Source organism: Mugil cephalus, chromosome 16 (genome assembly GCF_022458985.1).
Source record: "Mugil cephalus isolate CIBA_MC_2020 chromosome 16, CIBA_Mcephalus_1.1, whole genome shotgun sequence".
NCBI classification, from domain to species: Eukaryota; Metazoa; Chordata; class Actinopteri; order Mugiliformes; family Mugilidae; genus Mugil; species Mugil cephalus.
In genome coordinates, this window is record NC_061785.1 from 14021185 (window position 1) to 14040393 (window position 19209).

General features: G+C 43.1%; 1 protein-coding gene across 17 annotated transcripts in view; it reads right to left on the bottom strand.

Moving 5' to 3' along the window:
* Positions 1–254: 254 nt before the first annotated feature.
* The window catches only part of cacna1g (calcium channel, voltage-dependent, T type, alpha 1G subunit), a 256906-nt gene continuing 237951 nt past the window's right edge, over positions 255–19209 (bottom strand). For 12 of the 17 annotated variants that reach the window (XM_047609737.1, XM_047609734.1, XM_047609733.1 and 9 more), the window contains 5 exons: positions 18757–18909; positions 15966–16088; positions 6886–7093; positions 6591–6760; positions 255–1998 (listed from right to left, as the gene is read on the bottom strand). In XM_047609737.1, the coding sequence (XP_047465693.1) occupies positions 970–1998; positions 6591–6760; positions 6886–7093; positions 15966–16088; positions 18757–18909 (1683 nt within the window). In that variant the 3' untranslated portion in view covers positions 255–969. Of the gene's footprint in view, positions 4074–6590; positions 6761–6885; positions 7094–15965; positions 16089–18756; positions 18910–19209 lie in introns of all 17 variants that reach the window. The other 5 variants (XM_047609738.1, XM_047609739.1, XM_047609730.1 and 2 more) reach the window with 4 other exon arrangements.

Consider the following 19209-nt stretch of genomic DNA (forward strand, 5'->3'; position numbering starts at 1 on the left):
GTAATCGGAAAGATTCTAATGCAGGTTGCTTGTTCAGCAAGACAGAACTCGGTCCAACTTAAAATCACATTAGAACAGCAAACAACTGTATGCTCAATTTGTTGTTTTTCTTAAATTGGTCTTCAGTCGGTCCTTACATCCTGTGAAGAGGTTTCTTAGACTGTTGAGGAACACACAAGAGAATCGAACAATCAATTTAAAAACTACAAGTGCAGCCTCTTATTCCCTCTAACAATCAAACCACCACGGTCTAATGCGTGTGCTTAAAAATCCAAGCTCAGTTTAATGACTTGTTTTTTTTTTATATATATATATTTATATATTATTCCTACAAATACATGGTTTTCAGCACTTTGAAAAACGTTCACTTTCCTCAGTAAACCAAGAAAGCTAGAAATATCCTACAGTGAAAAAGAAAGACAAAGACAAACCTTTTCTGACAAGAAAAAGAAAGTCACAAAAGAGACATGAAAATAACATTTGAATGAAAACAACATCCTGTACAAACACTATGGCCCAATAATTTAAGAAAATAGTGTCTCTAAAACGTTCATATTGCTTTGTACCTCCACTGACCAGTTCCGCCCCTGTGCAACACCAGGCAGTTCAAATGGTCGCCACAGACGGCGCCAAATCCCCTGGTGCTGATGTCACTCCAGAGGTTCTGGGGTCAAGCTGCAGCCTGAGGCATGCAGGTGTAGCAGAAGAGAAACCTTTCACGCGTTCTCTCCTTCTCTGGCTGTTTTGGCAGTAACAATACAAAGACAAGGGATGGTCACACTACTACAGTACTGCACTCCTTATGAAACCAAGGATGTTTTCACTGTTTGTTGTAGTTTTACCATTATTACTTTCTACAGCATTATTACTAGAACTATCACCATCACAGATACACTGAGTGCATCGTGTGTTTGTGTGTGTGTGGAGGGTTCGTCCGACTGTGTGTGCGTGTTTGTGTGTTTGGGGTGTTCAGTGCTCAGAGCTCGTCTTCTCGAAGGAGAAACTGGGAAGAGTCAATAGCTTGGGGTTGGGGTTTGGCGAGCCTCCGTCCTGTGCTGGAACCTCTCCAACTCCCAGGTCAAAGGAGTCCTTTGAGTCACTTGAGGGCGCTCTCCTCCTCAGGCAGGTGTCCCGGCTGGGCAGGGGAGGGGGCACCCCGAATCCTCCCAGCCCAATGCCGCCGAGCCCGTCCAGGCCCGGGTAGAGGCCAGGCTGCGGCTCCAGTCCGTCGGGGGGGTCCACGGATATGCAGGGTGGGCTCATCTTCTTCTTGCGGCGGGGTGAGGGCAGCGAGGTCTGGATTGGGATCTGGTTCTGGATCTGCAGGCTGTCGGCCCGAGAAACAAAGCCGGAGGAGGTGGTACTGCGCTGGGGGCTGGAGCCCACTGAGGAGCATACTTCCACAGAGTGGCGTTGTGGGTCATCCAACCAAGAGTAAGGGCGGGGGCGAGGCAAGAGGGCCCTGCGCCCCTGCGTGTCAACACTGTGGAACCTCTTCAGCTTCCTCAAACACGGACTTTCCTGGCAACCCGCGTAGCTGCCGTAATCCTCATTACCGCCCCCGCTGCTGCTGCTGTCCTCCGCCATGACGTCGTCACTTCCCGCCAGCCCCGCGTGGGTAATGAGGGACACCTCCTGATCTTCCGAGGCCTCCTCCTGGTGGTGCGGCCTGGCCGGTAAGGGTGGAGGAAGCGGCGAGGAAGAGGAGGAGGAGGAAGGGGAGTAGGAGGAGAGGCAGTGCTGGTCGTGGTGTTGGGTGTGCACGCTGCTGGGGCGCGAGGGTTTCGGGGATGCGCCCGGCGTGGCGGGGACCAGGCAGAGGGCAGGATGCGGATGGTGATGTTGTGGGCAGGGGGAAGGAGAGATGTGGGAGGAGGAGGAGGAGGGGGAGGAGGAGGGGGACGGAGGGAGGCCAAGAGAGGCCACATTCACAAGTCCTTCACTGCTTTCCCCTCCGTCTGAGCAAAGGGCCTCCTGAGAATCAGTAGACACCGCAACCTGGAAAACGGAGCGTGGAGGGGAGGGAGGCGGAGGGCGGAATAATTAAGAGGGAGCATGGAGGTAAATGTACAATGAAAGGAAGGGAGTGAGGGGGGAGATAGAGGAGACCGAGGTACGGGATCAGAGAAAAATGAGAGGGGGAGACTAGTTAGTGGGAGGTAATGAGGATGAGAAGCAGCAGTTTGGGTCAAAGTTCACGGTGAGGCCAGCACATTCTCACAGCCTTCTACTTCTCCTCACTGTGGGCAGCGGGGAGTCAAACTGAAACACTCTGCCATAAACTGTTACATAGAAATTCACTGTGTTGCTCAACATCAGTATCTAAGTTAAGACTGGTCTGAGAGGTGGTAGAGAATGTCTGACGATATCATTGGATGTGGGTTTGATAGGTATCTGGCCAGTATAACTGATCAGAAATGATTGCTCCTTTACTTGGATGATATTCAATGGCCTGGAATGGTGTTTTTACACTAATCTGCTATGACTATAAAGTTTTCATACATTCTTGCTTGTCTTACAATGTCTGGAGGTGGTATTTAAAACAACCAGACAACTTTAAAAGGAGGTAAATACACAAACTGTGCTTGGACCTACCTGAAACCTTCAATGGTGTGATTTAGATTCTCCAGAGACGAGGATTAGAATTATAACGTATGCCTTTTTACAAAAAGCTCCTTACTGGTGTAAAACAAATATGGGCTTAAGGCCTATATTTTCTTACTGAGCTAAGGGTTCAGTACGCCACATGAGGTTTCCAAGAAACAGGTATGAGCAGACGTCAATGATGTTTCCAAATAAGAAGGCAGAGTGTTGCCCAAGAAAGTGCTGTTGTTTTAAGCCCTCGGCTGATGGACCGCTGGCTGACACAGTGAACTCTGAGCCAGACCACGTGACCCTGTAACCTTTGGCCTTTCACACAAAACCACGCAAGCCATCAGCAGTGCAGTTTCCAGAATAATTTAGAACCAAATAATTTCGATCAGTTTTTCCGTGCCTTCGTCCTCACCTCTGTGCATCTACAGGGTGTTTGGCCAATAGGCAGAGGGTAAACATAATATGCAACTACTGCAGAAGAGGAAAGGTTAGTAGGCACAGTGGCTGCTAAAATGTCTCCGTGAACTTATGACTTTTTCTCATCCCTCACAGACCTCTGACCTGGGAGAGGAAATTGACAGTTCTCCAATATAATTTCATGTAATTTGGTTTAATTAAATCAGATCTTAAATCTATGGAGATGAGGAAATAAGGCATGCATGGGTTTTTTTGGGAGGAGGGGGGGCACAACACTTCCAGATGAGTTTGGGTTTTGTGGGCTTCCCCTGCACAAGCCTGAACGGTGTGACCACAGAGACACCTAGTGGTCAAAGATTTTTACAACCAGGCCAATCAGCAGCCACGAGCAGCGCACTAGCAGATATCAAATGATAAGAGTGCACACTGGAAGATTACTAGAAAATGATCACCCTGTTTTATATATTACTTATTTTAACCAAAACCGACGTACTCTAGTATTGTTAAAGCGCTAACCTAGGCAATAGAAAAGTCTGTGGTGTTCTATCATCATCACACTGCAGGTACAAAAAGGGCCAAATGTAAATAGACAGCACTTCCTGTTTTGTAGCAGTCCCCTGAGTTGAATAGTTTGTTATTAAGTGCACTGTATTGTGGGTGAATTTCTACACCACACCACACCACACCTGCATCTGACTAAATTACACTCTATTGAATATAAATTAGTCACTTGTAGAATTTAGACGAATTTATAAACTCACACTTAATTTAATAGAGAGTAACAGATGCTCTGTAGCTGATGGTTAGCAGTAGACATAAACATCTGGGCAAATGAGAGACAAAGGGGGGGAAGGATAAAAGTGGGTAGCCTGTGGGTGTGAAGTAGAGTGTTTGTGCGTGTATTGTTGTGTCTTTCTGTCTGTCTGAAGATGAACATGGAGTCCAGTGTTTCTGAAAGCTCCAGTGGTAGCTTAAGTCTGCTCTGTGTCGCCGTTTCAGAAACAGGAGTATCTGTGTTTGAGCAGTAGCTCAGGATCGGGCGGCTTTTGGGCCCAACTGAGCTGAGGTCAAAGAGTAACAGATACAATGTGGAATATGAGACGGCAGATCGGTTATTAATAAACAGGAATACCAGGAAGAAGGGGAAGGAGAAAGAGGAGAGATATTGTTTAGGACGTGCAGTGTGGAAAGCTTCAAACCAATGATTCTCTACAGTGGAGTTGTAGGACCACTCTTGGCAAAAATTCTGACTGCAAGAACAAAAAATACTTTTATTGGAGCTCCAAAAGCTTTAAAGCTAGCTGTAGCTTACGTTCACTTCATTAGCCTTAGTGACTTATTGGTGCTAGTGGCCTGATTTCAGTGTTTATGATAACTGTGCTGTCTGACATCAACAGTTTTATGTAACTTTGGAAAGAAAATTGCAGGTATGTTTTTAAAAATCCGTGTTAATTCCGTCAACTAAGACAATGACGAACAATATTTGTCGGCGATTATTTTTTCTGTGACTAAGTCGAGTCGTTGGTGAGCTAAAACTAATGATAAAATGTGTGTCTATTGTGACTAGAATGTTATTTTAATATGATAAGGCGTTATTTTAACACCGTAAATTGAAAACATGTGATGTTTTTGTACGGGCTGATTGTCTTTTAATACAGTTGTGGGTAAAAAGTGTTGACAGTTTACCAAAACCAGCAAGCTGCCACAAGCACTGTGGCTACAAATTAGGTGGATGAATATGAAAGAGGGAAATAATCTGATTACTATTTCATCTAAAGACGACAGGAAAGCGTTGCAGTTTGATAAAGCTGATGCAAATTCATTGATTAAAACTATGAAAGACAAAAATGACTAAAATGTCTAAAGACTAGAGATCGACTAATATGGATTTTTTAGTGCCAATACCGTTTTTTTATTTATTTATTTATTTTTTTTTACATCAGCATTGGCTGATGGCCGATATGTGCTGCAATTTTTCTGAGCCAATATTTGTAGCTGATACTGCTTTTTCCTTCCATTTACATGATAAAAATGACACAATAATAACAAATGTTACAAGTCTCAATTTAACCAAAAACATAAACATTTATTGTGGTTGATTGACAACCTGAACTATTAGCTTGCCAGAGAGAAAAGAAAATCAGTGAGCAAACTCCCTACTAGGACTGTTGCTAATGACTGCACTGTGTTGGTGCGGAGTGATAAAGCAAATAGAGCGTTGTTTGGTGACAAACTAAAAAAAGGCGTGTCGAGGGGGTGCTCAACACGACTACATGTACAAGCATTTTCCAGCTTCTAGCTGCACATACTCTGCTAGTGGGGGAGGGGCAATATATGGGCTGCACAGGTCCACAGTGTTTCCAGCAGCACATGGCTGCCTGTAGTTTTGTCTGTCTGTAAATCTTGCCCGGGGGGGGAAATATATCTATGTATTGGTGATTGCACTTGCGTATCGGCCGATACTGATACTGGTTTGAAGCGCAAATCTTGGCCGGATATATCAGCTGGACGATCTCTACTAAAGACTAATACTAAATCAAAACTGGCTGTCAGAATTACCAATCCTCAAAATGCCCACTGTTTCTTTTATTTCTAAAGTGTTGTTTTATTGTTCAAGGAGCAAATGTCCAGTTATCCATTCATATTATGAAAATAGAATATTGCAATACTACCATTATGTTAACAGGTTACGATGAACACATTCATTCCCAGAGTGACATTTTGCAAAAGCTAATTAATATACACAAGGTGTCTTTTGTCACTGCCCTGACACACAGGGTTCACAACTGACTCCAATGTTAACCCTCCTTAAGAAATATCACACTATAAGACAGACCATAGTCAAATGTTAAGTGCTGCCTCGGGTCAACATTTTCTTATAACATTTGATGTTTTTTATTGAACAAATTGAACAAATTTTGATATGTAAACCTATCAGTGAGCAAAAAACTGAAGTTCCGAAACTGTAACAATAATAACCCGCACACAGAGCGTGAACCCCAGTCTTCTGGGTCCGTGTGCTATGACTTACACCACTACAACTCCTCCAACTTCTTTCCAAAGTCTTAGAAACTGTTACTATGTGGAAACACAACACACTATTTGACGACCCTGGGAATGAAAGTGTGTTGGCAGACCACATTAAAGTACCTCCAGAAATAAATCACTTAAGACTGATTCTTTAAAAACACACATTCAGTATTAGTGCAAAAGGAGTAAGAATTTTATATTGTTGTGACTTCCTCTCAGTATATTATGGTTTTATTTTTTTTTCCCCCAGAGTGGTCCTAACTCTGCTGCAACTCATAACCCATGACCCAAAAGTTTCACTGGCACCAAACACTTCAGCAGCTGTTTCAAAGATCATCTCCTTGCCACAGCAACACGTCAATAATCAGTAAAATCAGCTCCTGCAGTGTTTGGCATGAACAGAAACTTCTAGACCAATAGGGTTTTAGTCACACATGGTCGAGAACCATTGACATAAAACACATTTTTCACCACATACAGTAATGATATGACAGGATAAGTCTGGAAAAGCGATACTGGAGTCGAGCGAAAAACACAAATATAGTCACCTGTCTGCGGAGCGTTCGGCTGAGTGTGTGTGTGCGTCTGGGAGGCGGCTGTCGTGGCATGCTCTCTGAGTCTGAGTGGCTGTGGGGGCTGATGGGTCTGAAGAGGTCTGCGGGGACAGTCAGCTGCTGGGAAAACTCCCCGGGTTGTGATCGTAGTGAGCAGCTGGAGCCTGCACACAAAGCACAGCACTGGTAAATATCACTGAAACACTTAGGTGTGTTTACCTGAGAGGAGCTAATCTACAGCTCCTGAATCGAAGTCAACCTGCATTATGAATTAAACAACAAGCATTACCTGACTGGGCCCTGTGGGTGCCCAGTATGTGGCGGGGCCCCTGTGACTGCGCAACGAGCTGCGCTGTACTTGGAGATGTGGGACCAAAGGGATGCACGGGGAGGAACATGTAGCTGTCATTGGGCAGTGAGTGTGTGCGTCCCACTGCAGGCTTTCTGACACTCAGCAGGTTGTCCTTCAGTGTCTCCCTGGTATCGAGCTGCTCTGACTGGGGAAACAAAAAAGGGAGTCAGGGCCCATTCGGATATGACGCTAGGCCTACTCTGTCAACCACTCTCACATCCTTTCTAAGACATTCACGGCTGTTATCTCTCTGACACCACGTAAACAAAAAGGCAGTCATCGTCAGCGTATACGGAGAACACACAGGATCTTTGCACGTTGGAGCTGACTAGCGCAGCCACAGATCACAGACACTTTTCCAATTTTTTTTTTTTTTTTTTTTTTTTATTTTGAAATGTTATACAGTCTCCGCCCTTGTGTTTGCCCTCTAAATCATCTAACTTTACGAAAGCCCCCCTCCATGATTGTGTGCCAGCTAGGGCAGTGTCCTGCACTCCTGACCCGTTACAGAACCAGTTTGCTTTCGTCACAGAGATACTGGAGTTCCAACACACTTTTACAACCCTGCAGCAAACACAAGACAGCACTGAGCAGATCGAAAACCGCTACAACAGGAGACAGTACAAACACGGAAGACTGATAGGAAAGGACTGTGAGAAAAAGACGTAGACTCACATTCAAAGCACGGAGGAAAAAGACAGAAAACCGAAGGAAAGGAGGAGAGAAAATAACAGAGAAAGAAGAGGGTAGAAAAAAAGGTGAAGAAGGGAAAACTGGAGACTGGTAGGTGAGGAGGCGCACTACTCTACTGGACTGGACTGGACTGGACTGGAAAGTAACACACACCAGGCTGGAAAGGTGGAATGAGAAAGAGAAGAGAAATTTGACGGGCACATGGTTAGATTCAACAGGGTCTTCCAACGCCACTTGCACTCTTCTACCTCTTCACCCCCTTTTACTTTTTTTGCATTTATCCCAGTGTTATCAAGCCAACAGTGTTGGATTGAGTTCTTTTATCCGATGATATATAAATCGATCCCACTGCAGCGCTGGCAGTGACGTGCAGGCAAGAGCCAAGTTGACCGCAACCCTCTCTGGGGGGAGCCATGTGATCATTAATGAGCCAAATGGGTGTTTAATTAAACCCTGGCACCAAGATAAAGTTCAGTTAATTTCCACTTTGATGACAGAGCCCTGTGGCTTGTGATATCATAGAAGGATGTATAGATTAATTCTGGGGAGCTAAAGTCCATGACACTGTGTCCTCATATGACAAAATAATAATGGATGAGGCCCTGAAAACTCTGTACATTGCTCCACAGAACTCCTTCACGTATTTTATCCATCAAGACATTTCAAAGAGCATTACACTGCAGTTAACATGCTCCCTCTGCAGCACAAGTGATTAAAGAACTGCGTTTCAGTTATTACAAAGCACTATGAAGGGTCTAAAAGTGGCTTTAAATGCTCATAAAAACGTTTATAGTTTTATCAAAGGCTCGTATGCAAAGGTTTGACGATCTAAGAATTGTCTGATGTCTGATGGGACACTGATTGAAAAGGTGCCCTCCTATAAGTATTTGGAAATAAGGAGTGATGAGAAGTTTGTATTTAATGTACATATTTCTAATCTATTTAAGAAACTCAAACTGAAGATCGGCTTTTACTCTAGGAACAAATCACGCTTTACATTCCCTCCAAAGAAAAAACTTGTGGAAGCCACTTTCCTATCTGTCATCGATAATGGTGATATACTAAATATACATGCAGCCTCCTCCACCTTAAGGAGACTCGATTCAGCGTATCATGCTTCTCTACGTTTCATTTTAAATGCAAAATCTCTCAGTCACCACTCCATTCTTTATCATCTGGTTGGTTGGCTGGTTAGTTTTTGACTGCTACTAGCACGGGGGTCGCCGGATGTGCTTTGCCGTGTGAAGACGTGCGTGCGGAGGCTCCGTGTAAAAGTTGTCAAAAAATATTAATATCGCCATATTTCTATCAGTTTGGGGGAGTGGCTGAATACTTTTTGTTTCGGGAGCTAACAAGTGCGCTCTCAGTGCATTTTAAGACCGAAAATGACTTCAAGATCGACTCGGACGGGTGGAGAGAAGCAGCAGGTGGTTAGCAACGTGGCCTCCTCTGCTAGCAAGGACAATGTTAGCCCATCTCAAGCCGACGACATACCTCAGTGGGCTAAGGACATGATGTCCGAGATTAAAAAAGCCAACGCTGGAGCTACGAAATACAGAGAGGAGACGAAGACCGAGATCGTGAAATGTAAGGAAGAGATAGAAAAAGGAAGAAAGGAGATGATGATTGAGATGGGAAAATGGACCAAGAGTTTGGAAGAGAGCACGAAAGCCCAGTTTGAGTTGCTACACGGGGAGGTGAAGTTGATTGGGGACAAAACTAGCAGTCTGGCTGATAGGATAGAAGAACGGAAAAAGGAGGTGGATGAAACGTTAAATTATCAGTCGGACACCATAACCAACATGGAGACAAGACTGAAAGAAATGGAGAAGGAGGTACTGAAGCTGAGGGGACGGAGTGAAGATCTCGAGGCACGATCACGGCGCAACAATATCCGTGTCGTAGGGGTAAAAGAAGGGGCCGAGGTAGGCAAGAAGCCGTCGGAGTTTGTGGCGAGCTTACTAAAAGAAAAGTTGGGTCTAGCAACAACGCCGACGCTGGACCGTGCGCACCGGACACTCGGCGCGAAACGAGACGGGAACGGAGTTCCGCCGAGAGCATTTGTAGTGAGATGTCATTACTACACAGAGAAAGAGGAGATATTGAAGAGGGCGAGGGAAATGGAGAGAACACCCGAGGGTCGGAGCGGACGGATTCACATCTTCCCGGACTTCACCCAGGAAGTAAACAGTAAGAGAGCAGCCTTCAGAGAAGCAAGAAGCCTCCTGCGGACCTGCACCGGGGTCAGATACGGGCTGCGTTACCCGGCAACACTGGTGATTACGCCAGAAGGAGGACAAACGAAAATCTTCGAAAGCCCAAAGGACGCCACGGATTACATCAAGAAGGAACTGAGCCCAGGGTGAAGCCTATGGACTGATTGGACTCTGGCTAAGTAGAAATTACACATGCTTACACTGTTGAAATGGGGGGATTAATATAGGCAGGATATTGTTGACCAGTCCTGGCAATATTGACGAAATATCTGGTTCCAGTGTATATTTAAAGGGAAGGTATACATATATTTATAACCCCCATCTCTTTCTAGAAGCTATTTTTGTTCTCCCTCATATTATTGTTTTACTTTATTCGAGGTTTAAGGGTTGAATGTTCCCCCTTGACCACTGTTGCCTACCCTCTATGGTGAATAAGTCAGAAGGGTGATGTTATACTTTGCAGACTAAGAGGATGATATGCACGGAGCTGCACACGGTAGGCTTAGTGTACAGGAGATGGTGGACCGGTTGGCCACGAGAGAGCTCCTTAAGAGCGTTATGTGTGGGTTAGCGTTCATATATGTTATGTGTTATGTATTAGTTGTGTCTGTGTGCGTGATGCCCCCCTCCTTCCTTCCCAGACCCCCTCCTTTTAATTTTTTGCTTTTGCTGCCTAATCTTCAAGGTGTGATTCGGATAAAGGGTACCACAGGGGCGCAATGGTGACATCAGGCTACGATCTCCGGACATGGCACCAACCATGGATCCGAGCAGAATGGCCACAAAACTGATGAGCTGGAATGTAAGGGCGATCAATAAGCCAGCTAAACGGAGTAAGGTATTTTCACATTTGAGAGACCAGGGAGCAGAGATAGTATACTTACAAGAGACACATTTGTTGAACAGGGACCACATCAAGCTCTGTAGGGGGGATTTAATCAGGTTTATCACTCAAATTTCAATAGTAAGAGTCGGGGAGTGGCCATCCTCATACACAGGAATGTACAATTTATAGAAACAACTACTATAAAAGATAAACATGGTCGGTATATTATTGTAGTTGGAAAATTATTCAATATGCCAGTGGTGCTGGTAAACATATATGCACCCAACTGGGACAATGTTCAATTTTTTAAGGATCTATTCTTATTATTACCAAATTTGGATACTCATAATTTGATTCTAGGGGGAGACTTGAATTGTGTCCTAGATTCAACTCTGGACCGCTCTAGCCCAACATCCAATGTATTAAGCAAATCAGCACAATGCGTTAACTCCTTCTGTAAGGTATATGGTATATTTGATCCATGGAGATACGTAAACCCAACCTCCAGGCAGTACTCCTTTTACTCCCCACCACATCGGACTTATACTAGGATCGACTACTTCTTATTAGATAATAAATTGACCACTATAGTAACAGGTATAGAATACTCTGGTATAGTAATATCTGACCACAGCCCAGTCATATTGAAACTTCACTTTCCGGAGAACACACCACCTCAGAGAGTGTGGCGCCTTAATAACAGGCTATTGGCAGATGATAATTTTACAAAATTTATAAATTCGCAAATAACCTTTTTCTTAGAGCTTAATGATACCCCTGACATAAGCAGTACCACTTTGTGGGAATCCTTAAAAGCTTATATTCGAGGACAAATAATTTCATATAATGCTGGTGAAAGGAAAAGAAAGATGAAGCGTACCACAGAACTAACAGAGACAATAAGAGAAGTTGACCTGGCAAACTCTACTGCTCCCTCTGAGGAGCTACATAGAAAGCGTATTTTGCTCCAAACTGAATATGATATTTTAATAAATCAACGTGAGGTGGATCTATATCTTAGGTCGAGACAGGATCTTTATGAACATGGTGAGCGCGCAGGTAAGCTCCTCAGCCACCAGCTGAAGCAATCAGCAGCTGCTGGTAGGATAGTGGAGATAGGGGATAACCTGGGAAATAAAATTATAGATCAGAAAGGTATTAACAACCAATTTAAATCTTTTTATAGGGATCTTTATACTTCCGAAGTAAATGACAGGGAGAGAGTGAAGAATTTTTTTGAAAATCTGGAAATGCCATCCCTAGAGAGGGTAGATAGGGATAGATTAGAGGGACCCCTGACTGCAAGGGAGATAGAGACTGCGATTCAAAAAATGAAGACAGGTAAAGCGCCGGGCCCTGATGGGTTCCCAAGTGAATTTTATAAAACATTTGCTCCTAAACTGATACCCCTGCTCTGTAGACTATATAAAGAGGTCCTTGATAAAAAAACTTTACCTCAAACAATGTCACAGGCTATGATCTCTGTGCTCCTTAAGAAAAATAAGGATCCACTTAAATGTGAATCATATCGCCCAGTGAGTCTACTTGGATGTGATTATAAGCTATTGACCAAAGTACTAGCAGCTAGGATTGAGCCTGTTATAAGTAAGATAATACATTCTGACCAGACAGGGTTTGTTGCTGGCAGACAACTTTCCAGTAATCTTCGTCGCCTCTTCAACGTGATATACACTGCTGAAGACAACATTGAGCCTGAGATTGTGATAGCCCTAGATGCCCACAAAGCGTTTGATAGAATAGAGTATTCCTATCTGTTCACGGTCCTTGAGAGATTCGGATTTGGTCCTACATTTCGTTCATGGATTGAGATAATATATGCGAACCCCCAGGCTATGGTAAGAACAAACAATATAATATCTGAACCTTTTCCTCTGTTCCGGGGAACAAGGCAGGGGTGCCCCTTGTCACCCCTGCTCTTTGATATGGCAATTGAGCCCCTCGCTATAATGCTGAGGAATGCTGCTGGACTGGGGGGAATACGCAGGGGGATGCAAAACCATAAACTTTCGCTATACGCTGATGACCTTCTCCTTTTCCTGTCGAACCCTGTCACAAGCATCCCGGTGGCTCTTGCTACCATCGAGGACTTTGGGAGGGTTTCGGGTTATAAAGTTAACCTAGAAAAAAGTGTTCTTTTCCCAATTAATAAACAAGCGAGGAGACTATCATTCCAGGCCTATCCCTTTACAACACATAAAGATAAATTCACCTATTTAGGCGTTAATGTAACAAGTAAATACAAAGACTTATTTGATCATAACTTTAAAGTTACACTGGATAAGGCAAAGTTAGATATGGAAAGGTGGTCATCTCTCCCACTATCATTAGCGGGGAAGATAAATTCTGTTAAAATGACTGTAATGCCACGATTCCTTTATTTGTTCCAGACAATACCAATTTTCATTCCTAAATCATTTTTTAAAGAACTGGATAAATGTACATCTACCTTTATCTGGAAAAAAACAGTCCCCCGGATAAGAAGACAGTTCCTTGAGAGACAGAGAGAAGAGGGAGGCCTGGCCCTACCAAATTATATGCACTATTATTGGGCGGCTAATATACATAAGCTGTTGTTTTGGGTCTCACAGTTAGATGATGATGAAACCCCAGTGTGGGTACATATGGAAAGATATGCATCTAGCCCAGTATCCCTACGCTCCCTGATCTGCTCCCCTCTGCCCATAAGCAAGCACCTTTACACGAACAATCCTGTTGTACATGACTCTATCAAAATCTGGGTCCAATTCAGAACATCATTTTAAAGACAGAAATGCCCTTCTGTCCGCTCCCGTCTATGGCAATCACTTGTTTTCTCCGGCCCTTGGGGGGACAGCGTTTAGAGAATGGTATAGAGCTGGGGTGGAATGTGTTAAAAATCTTTTTAAGGATGGTGTGTTTATGTCTGCTGCTCAGCTGGAGAAGGAATATGGAATCCCCTCAAGGACTAACTACCTCAGATACTTTCAGATTCGAGATTTTGTGAAAAAGACATTCTCTTCATCCCTTGAATTGCCGCGGGATGGGTGGATAGATGGGCTATTGGACTTGAACCCGACTCTTAAAGGGATGGTTTCTATGCTTTATGTAAATATCCAGAAGGTGGCTTCCCCATCCCTTGATTACATAAAAAGGAAATGGGAGGAAGAGTTAGAGCTGGACATATCGGATGTTGACTGGGGCTGGGCGGTAGAATTAATACACTCTTCCTCTGTATGTATTAGACATGGACTGATACAGTTTAAGGTGTTACACAGACTTCATTTCACGAGGGACAAACTGTCAAGAATTTACCAGGGTGCTGATCCGACTTGCCCTAGATGTAAACAGGTGCCAGCCAACGTATCCCACATGTTCTGGTCTTGTCCCAGGCTCAAAGAGTTTTGGACCAAAATTTTCAAAACCTTCTCATCCATATATAACAAAAATATAGAGCCTGGTCCTCTTGCAGCCATTTTTGGTGTGGCACCAGGGGAAACACAACTAACGATGGCTCAAAGGAAAGCAATAGCATTCTCGTCACTGTTGGCTAGGAGATTGATCTTATTTAACTGGATAAAGGCAGCACCGCCAACTCACAAACGATGGGTAGAGGAGGTGATGGCACACCTTAAATTAGAACATCTTAGATTTACTTTACTGGGCAATACTAAGAGATACTCTAAGGTCTGGCAGCCTTTTATTTCTTACTTTGAACACGAGTTTTCATCTGCTCAAACATAAGTGGCAGCTTCTGAACCCCCCCCCCCCCCTTTATTTTTTGTTTTTGTGTTACAATGAATATCACTATTATTATTATTGTTGTCATTTTTATATACCTATTTATTTTTAACCCGAGAGTGTCTGGACCACACGGGTGGTGGCTATGTCTGTTGTCTAGTAGTAGTAGGATCTGTCTTGTTACTGTTTTGTCTGTAGTTTAGACCTGTGTTTGGGGTATACTGTATATTTTGAATCCTACTATTTTGTCTTGTTTGGGATGTTTGATGTTTGTGATACGAAAATCAATAAAAACACTTTGATTATTATTATTGACTGCTACTAGCACTGTGGAGCGATGTTTTGACCATTCATTTAATATAAAAGGAATAATCTCCATGATGTTATCATCCATAGGATTATTAATGTGGATGCCACCACCTGCTGTCAACTTGATGGTGCCTATTGAGGGAAATGGGGAGGAATGGGTAAACTATCTATATAGATTAGATTTGATAGATTTAATGCATAGATTTAATGCAAATAAATATCTAAATTCTCCACACATCAGGATTAACCATAACCCAACTCAAACACTTTAAATCTAAGATGTCAAACATATGGTCCGCAGAAAGTGGGAAAAACATAACACTGAGACCCAGATTTAAATGGTCCTTCTGAAATGTCCTAATGTACTTGTTGTACTTCTTTGCACCAAAACAGATGTGAAAAAATCTGGAGCTGTCATTACCCCATAGCTCTGGGTCTTGCCACCTGCAGAAGTTCTCTGACAGCTCGGCAGTGGTTGGGTGTATCAGAGACGGAGAGGAGGTGGAGTATAAGACACTGATCACAGACTTTGTGGAGTGGTCCCAGGCAGACCACCTACTTCTGAACATGGACAAGACCAAGGAGCTGGTCATTGACTTCAGGAGGAAGAGGACACCAGTGGAGTCCATCACCACCCAGGGCCTGGAGGTGGACGTTGTGAACCCCTACAAGGACCTGGGAGTCTACATGAACAACAGGCTGGACTGGAGGGATAACAGTGACGCTGTGGACTAGAGGGGCCTAAAGCTCAGGTCTTTCAATGTGTGCAGTGAGTTACTAGAGCTTTTCTACCATTCTCTTGTAGAATAAACATCAGAGGAACGGATTAGCTCATTCTCCAGCAGACTGATTCAGCTCCACTCCTATAGTGAACACTGCAGAACTTTTTTTTTTTTTAACAATCATCTTTTTGTAACAATTAAGCTTCTATGACCAATCAATTTCCCTTGTGGATCATTAAATTCTGTCTAAGTCTAAGTCTAAGTTATTACGCTATTATCTCACTGGTGCGGCCCACTTGAGATCAAATTGAACAGTATATCGCCCCCAAACTAAAATGAGCTTGACACCCACGCCAAGTGACCTAGCTGTTTAAAGACCACAGTGTGAGAGCGTAGGGGGGAGACAAGTAGCGTTGGAAGTGCCCTGGGACGAAGACAGCACAAGCTACTGCAGCGGGACGGAGGAAGAAGAGAAGGAGGATGGAGAGAGAGAAAGAGAGGAACTGTCAGTACATTGCATTCCAGACTGGATAGAAAGAGAGGGTTAAAATCGTCGGGGGCCGAGTCGTCTGTCAGAGCTAGGGACCAGGATTTCTCAGAGGCCAGAGACAGAGCTTCCATCTCCGCTAGAGGGATCTAGGCAGGAAGAGACAACCGCTGGTGAGCAGAGAAAACAAACGTGCACTCCGTGCAGCACACAAATACAGAAGAACAGGTGAGACCTGTCGCTAACAGAAAAATACATGTTTGAAACAACATATATAAGCTAGAAGCATGTAACAAGGACATCAGTAAAAAGCTAGAAGTCAAATGATTTTTAATTTTTTTTTTTTGCACCATTAGAGATGTATTTTGGGGTTAGAGCAATATTGTGATGAGGATCAGACACACAAACATGGGAAAATATGAAAGTCTGATATGCCGAACAGCGTAAAATTATGGATCTGAGACAGACACAGGGACAAATTCGTGTTCATTAAACGTAAATGTATGTTGCTGTAATTTATATTTAATGTGTTAATTAATGTATTCTACAGCATATAAACCATTTTTTTGTAAAGCGCTGCAGAGTATGGTTTTATTCTAGCTGTGTTCAGATGTCTTGAGCCTTTGTGGCTCCTGTAAGAGGAGCTGCCCTGTATTTGGCCAAAACAGTTGTCTAACAGGGGAAATGCTTCCTGACAGGCAAATGGGCCATCCGTGCATAGAGGGACAGGGGCTTAGACTCAATGGAAAGTATTTCTGCTAACGTATCAGAAGAAGAACGGTGGAACCATGGCTTCTAATTCGGACATCTCAAACTCATTTAAAGCACTTAGACAGCTAGGTCTTTGCAATGCTAATGTAAGACGGGGACAGAGGCACCCAGATGTATTATTCATTGATTCAAAGCTTATTGATTGAGCAGTTTTCTTTTTGTTCCACGGACTCATGAAACAATGTAACCTATTGCTCCAGGAGTGTCTTAGGTGGGTAGTCACCCGTATGATAAACACGTCACACCCACACACAGACAAACAAACACTGACGGCGAGTTGTGTGAGGGAGATGGAGCAAACTCTAAACCGTGTCAGTGAGGCTACTGAACCAGACCAAAAACCTGCCAAGCATGAATGAGTGGAAGTGAATGAGGGAATGAGATCATAGCTGAGGCGGGACATGACGCACCGCACCACGGTGGGCAGCGGTGCTGGTTAGAAAGGGAGAAATATTCAACGTGGAGGAACGCCAGTACAAAAGTGGTAATGGCTGTAGGGCTGCGGGTTATTAACAAACATCACATTTGCATTTCTTTTTCAGACTGGATTGTGTGAGATTGTTTCAACTGTTCCCAATTTCAGCAGAGCTCCCGTCCATACTAATCTGCCTTATTTAAAGGATCTGGTCACCCAAAGTTACCAACAAATAAATTTTTTGCTGACCTTTAGTGTGTTTTTTTTTTTTTTTTCTAAACTATGAGTACAGCAGCCATCTATTCGTGATACATTACCACAAGTTTTAGAGCCATGAGTTTTTAAATGATTCAAAGATTATATCAATTGAGCAGTGTGTGGAGGCCTGGTCAACATAGGTCACATCATTGCGTCAAATATCATTGATGTCATTGGTTAGGTAAACACATCGTTGGCAGTGGCTAACTAAAAAAAGCTGATCAAACTTGATCATCAAAACAGTGTAAATTTTTTAAACAAAGACCTAGGGTTAGGGTTAGGGTTAGGGTTAGACAGACTAGACAGGAGCATAGTGTTTTGACTGTTACGGTGAGTTTTGTTTGATTGTGGGTTGGTGTTAAGTACCTGGGAAGTGTTGTCGTGTCGCTTGAGAAAGACTCCCTAGAACAGGTGCTAATGGCTGATATGACAACACTGATTTGTGGGAAGAGCTTGAACCCTGCACATATGAACCTAAAAAACAAAACCACATAGATTTCAATGAACTCTATGCTCAAAGCTAATGTTTCTAGATAAATGTTAAAGCTAAATTTCAAATCAAAATCAGCACAAGCGACGGAAGCTGACAAATGTTGTGCTTAGGCTAATTAATGGAGGCAAATAGTAAAGAACATCTCTTCTAATTAGGTCTACACCAAATAAATCTTTTCATTGATTGATGAATAATAGTAGGTAGACGGTAAAGTTTGAAATGGTTTCATGTTAAATTATCTTATTATGCGCAAATATAATGATATTGACTGGTTATTTGGAATGGTAAATTAACCAAAGGATTTGTTGACTACTCTGAAAATAACAGAATAATCAGGTAGATTAACAGATTTAATGATTCGTTGTACGTAACAATGAATCATTTTTCGCAGCCCCAGATTGTATTTCATGAGCAATAAAAATGTTGAAATGATGATTGTTAATGAAAAAACTTTACATCTAATTATTTTTTGTGAGAAACCACCCCCAAACAATTGCTGCCGTGAAATGCATTCATCTAGGTTTTGTTTATCCCTCCTTGCATCTGAGATTTCTCCCTCCACCTAAATTCTGTGGAGGTGAACAGAATTCATTTTTTTGTAAAAAAAAAAAGAAGATTACTGCTTAGTGGGTGACCAGGTCCTCCAAAGACATTTTTAGTAGGAAAAACTTGCAAAAAATGCAATGCACTAGAAGCATCTGAAATGACTATACAATATTTAGATTGGTTAAAAAACTGTCAAAGGTTACATCAGCAACTCTTGTATTTAAATTTTCATTTTCCTCATTAATGACTTGTGCAGCCCTACACGTTGCAGAGAAGCACAGGACATATGGAATGGAGGAAACGGGTCGTCGTTGGGTTTCTGGAGTTTATTGACCTTCTTGTCCGCGCTGTGCTTGCTGGGCTTGGGGGGCAGCGCGTAGTAGTGGCAGATAGAGCCGGACAGGTTGTCCATCAAACTCAACTCCCCCTCCATTGAACCCTGGATGACCAGGGAGACCGAGTCAAACAGCGCTCTCCGCTGGACAAACTTGAACAATGCAGAGAAAAAAGATAGAGAGCAAATAGGAAGACAGAGGAAAAGGAAACGAAGAGAAAAGAAGAGAGAAGGGACAAAAACGGTAGACAGAGAGACAAAGGAACATGAATATATGAGAAAAGAACAATGGATCATAAAGAAAGGAGGGAAAAAGACAGTTGATCAGGTATAAACAGATATACAAACACAAATGACAAAAGAAACACATCCAAGAAGGAGAGCTAGACCATGCACCAAACTTAGACTGTCATCTACTAAATGACTCACTGAGAAGCAATGCAAAACAACTGA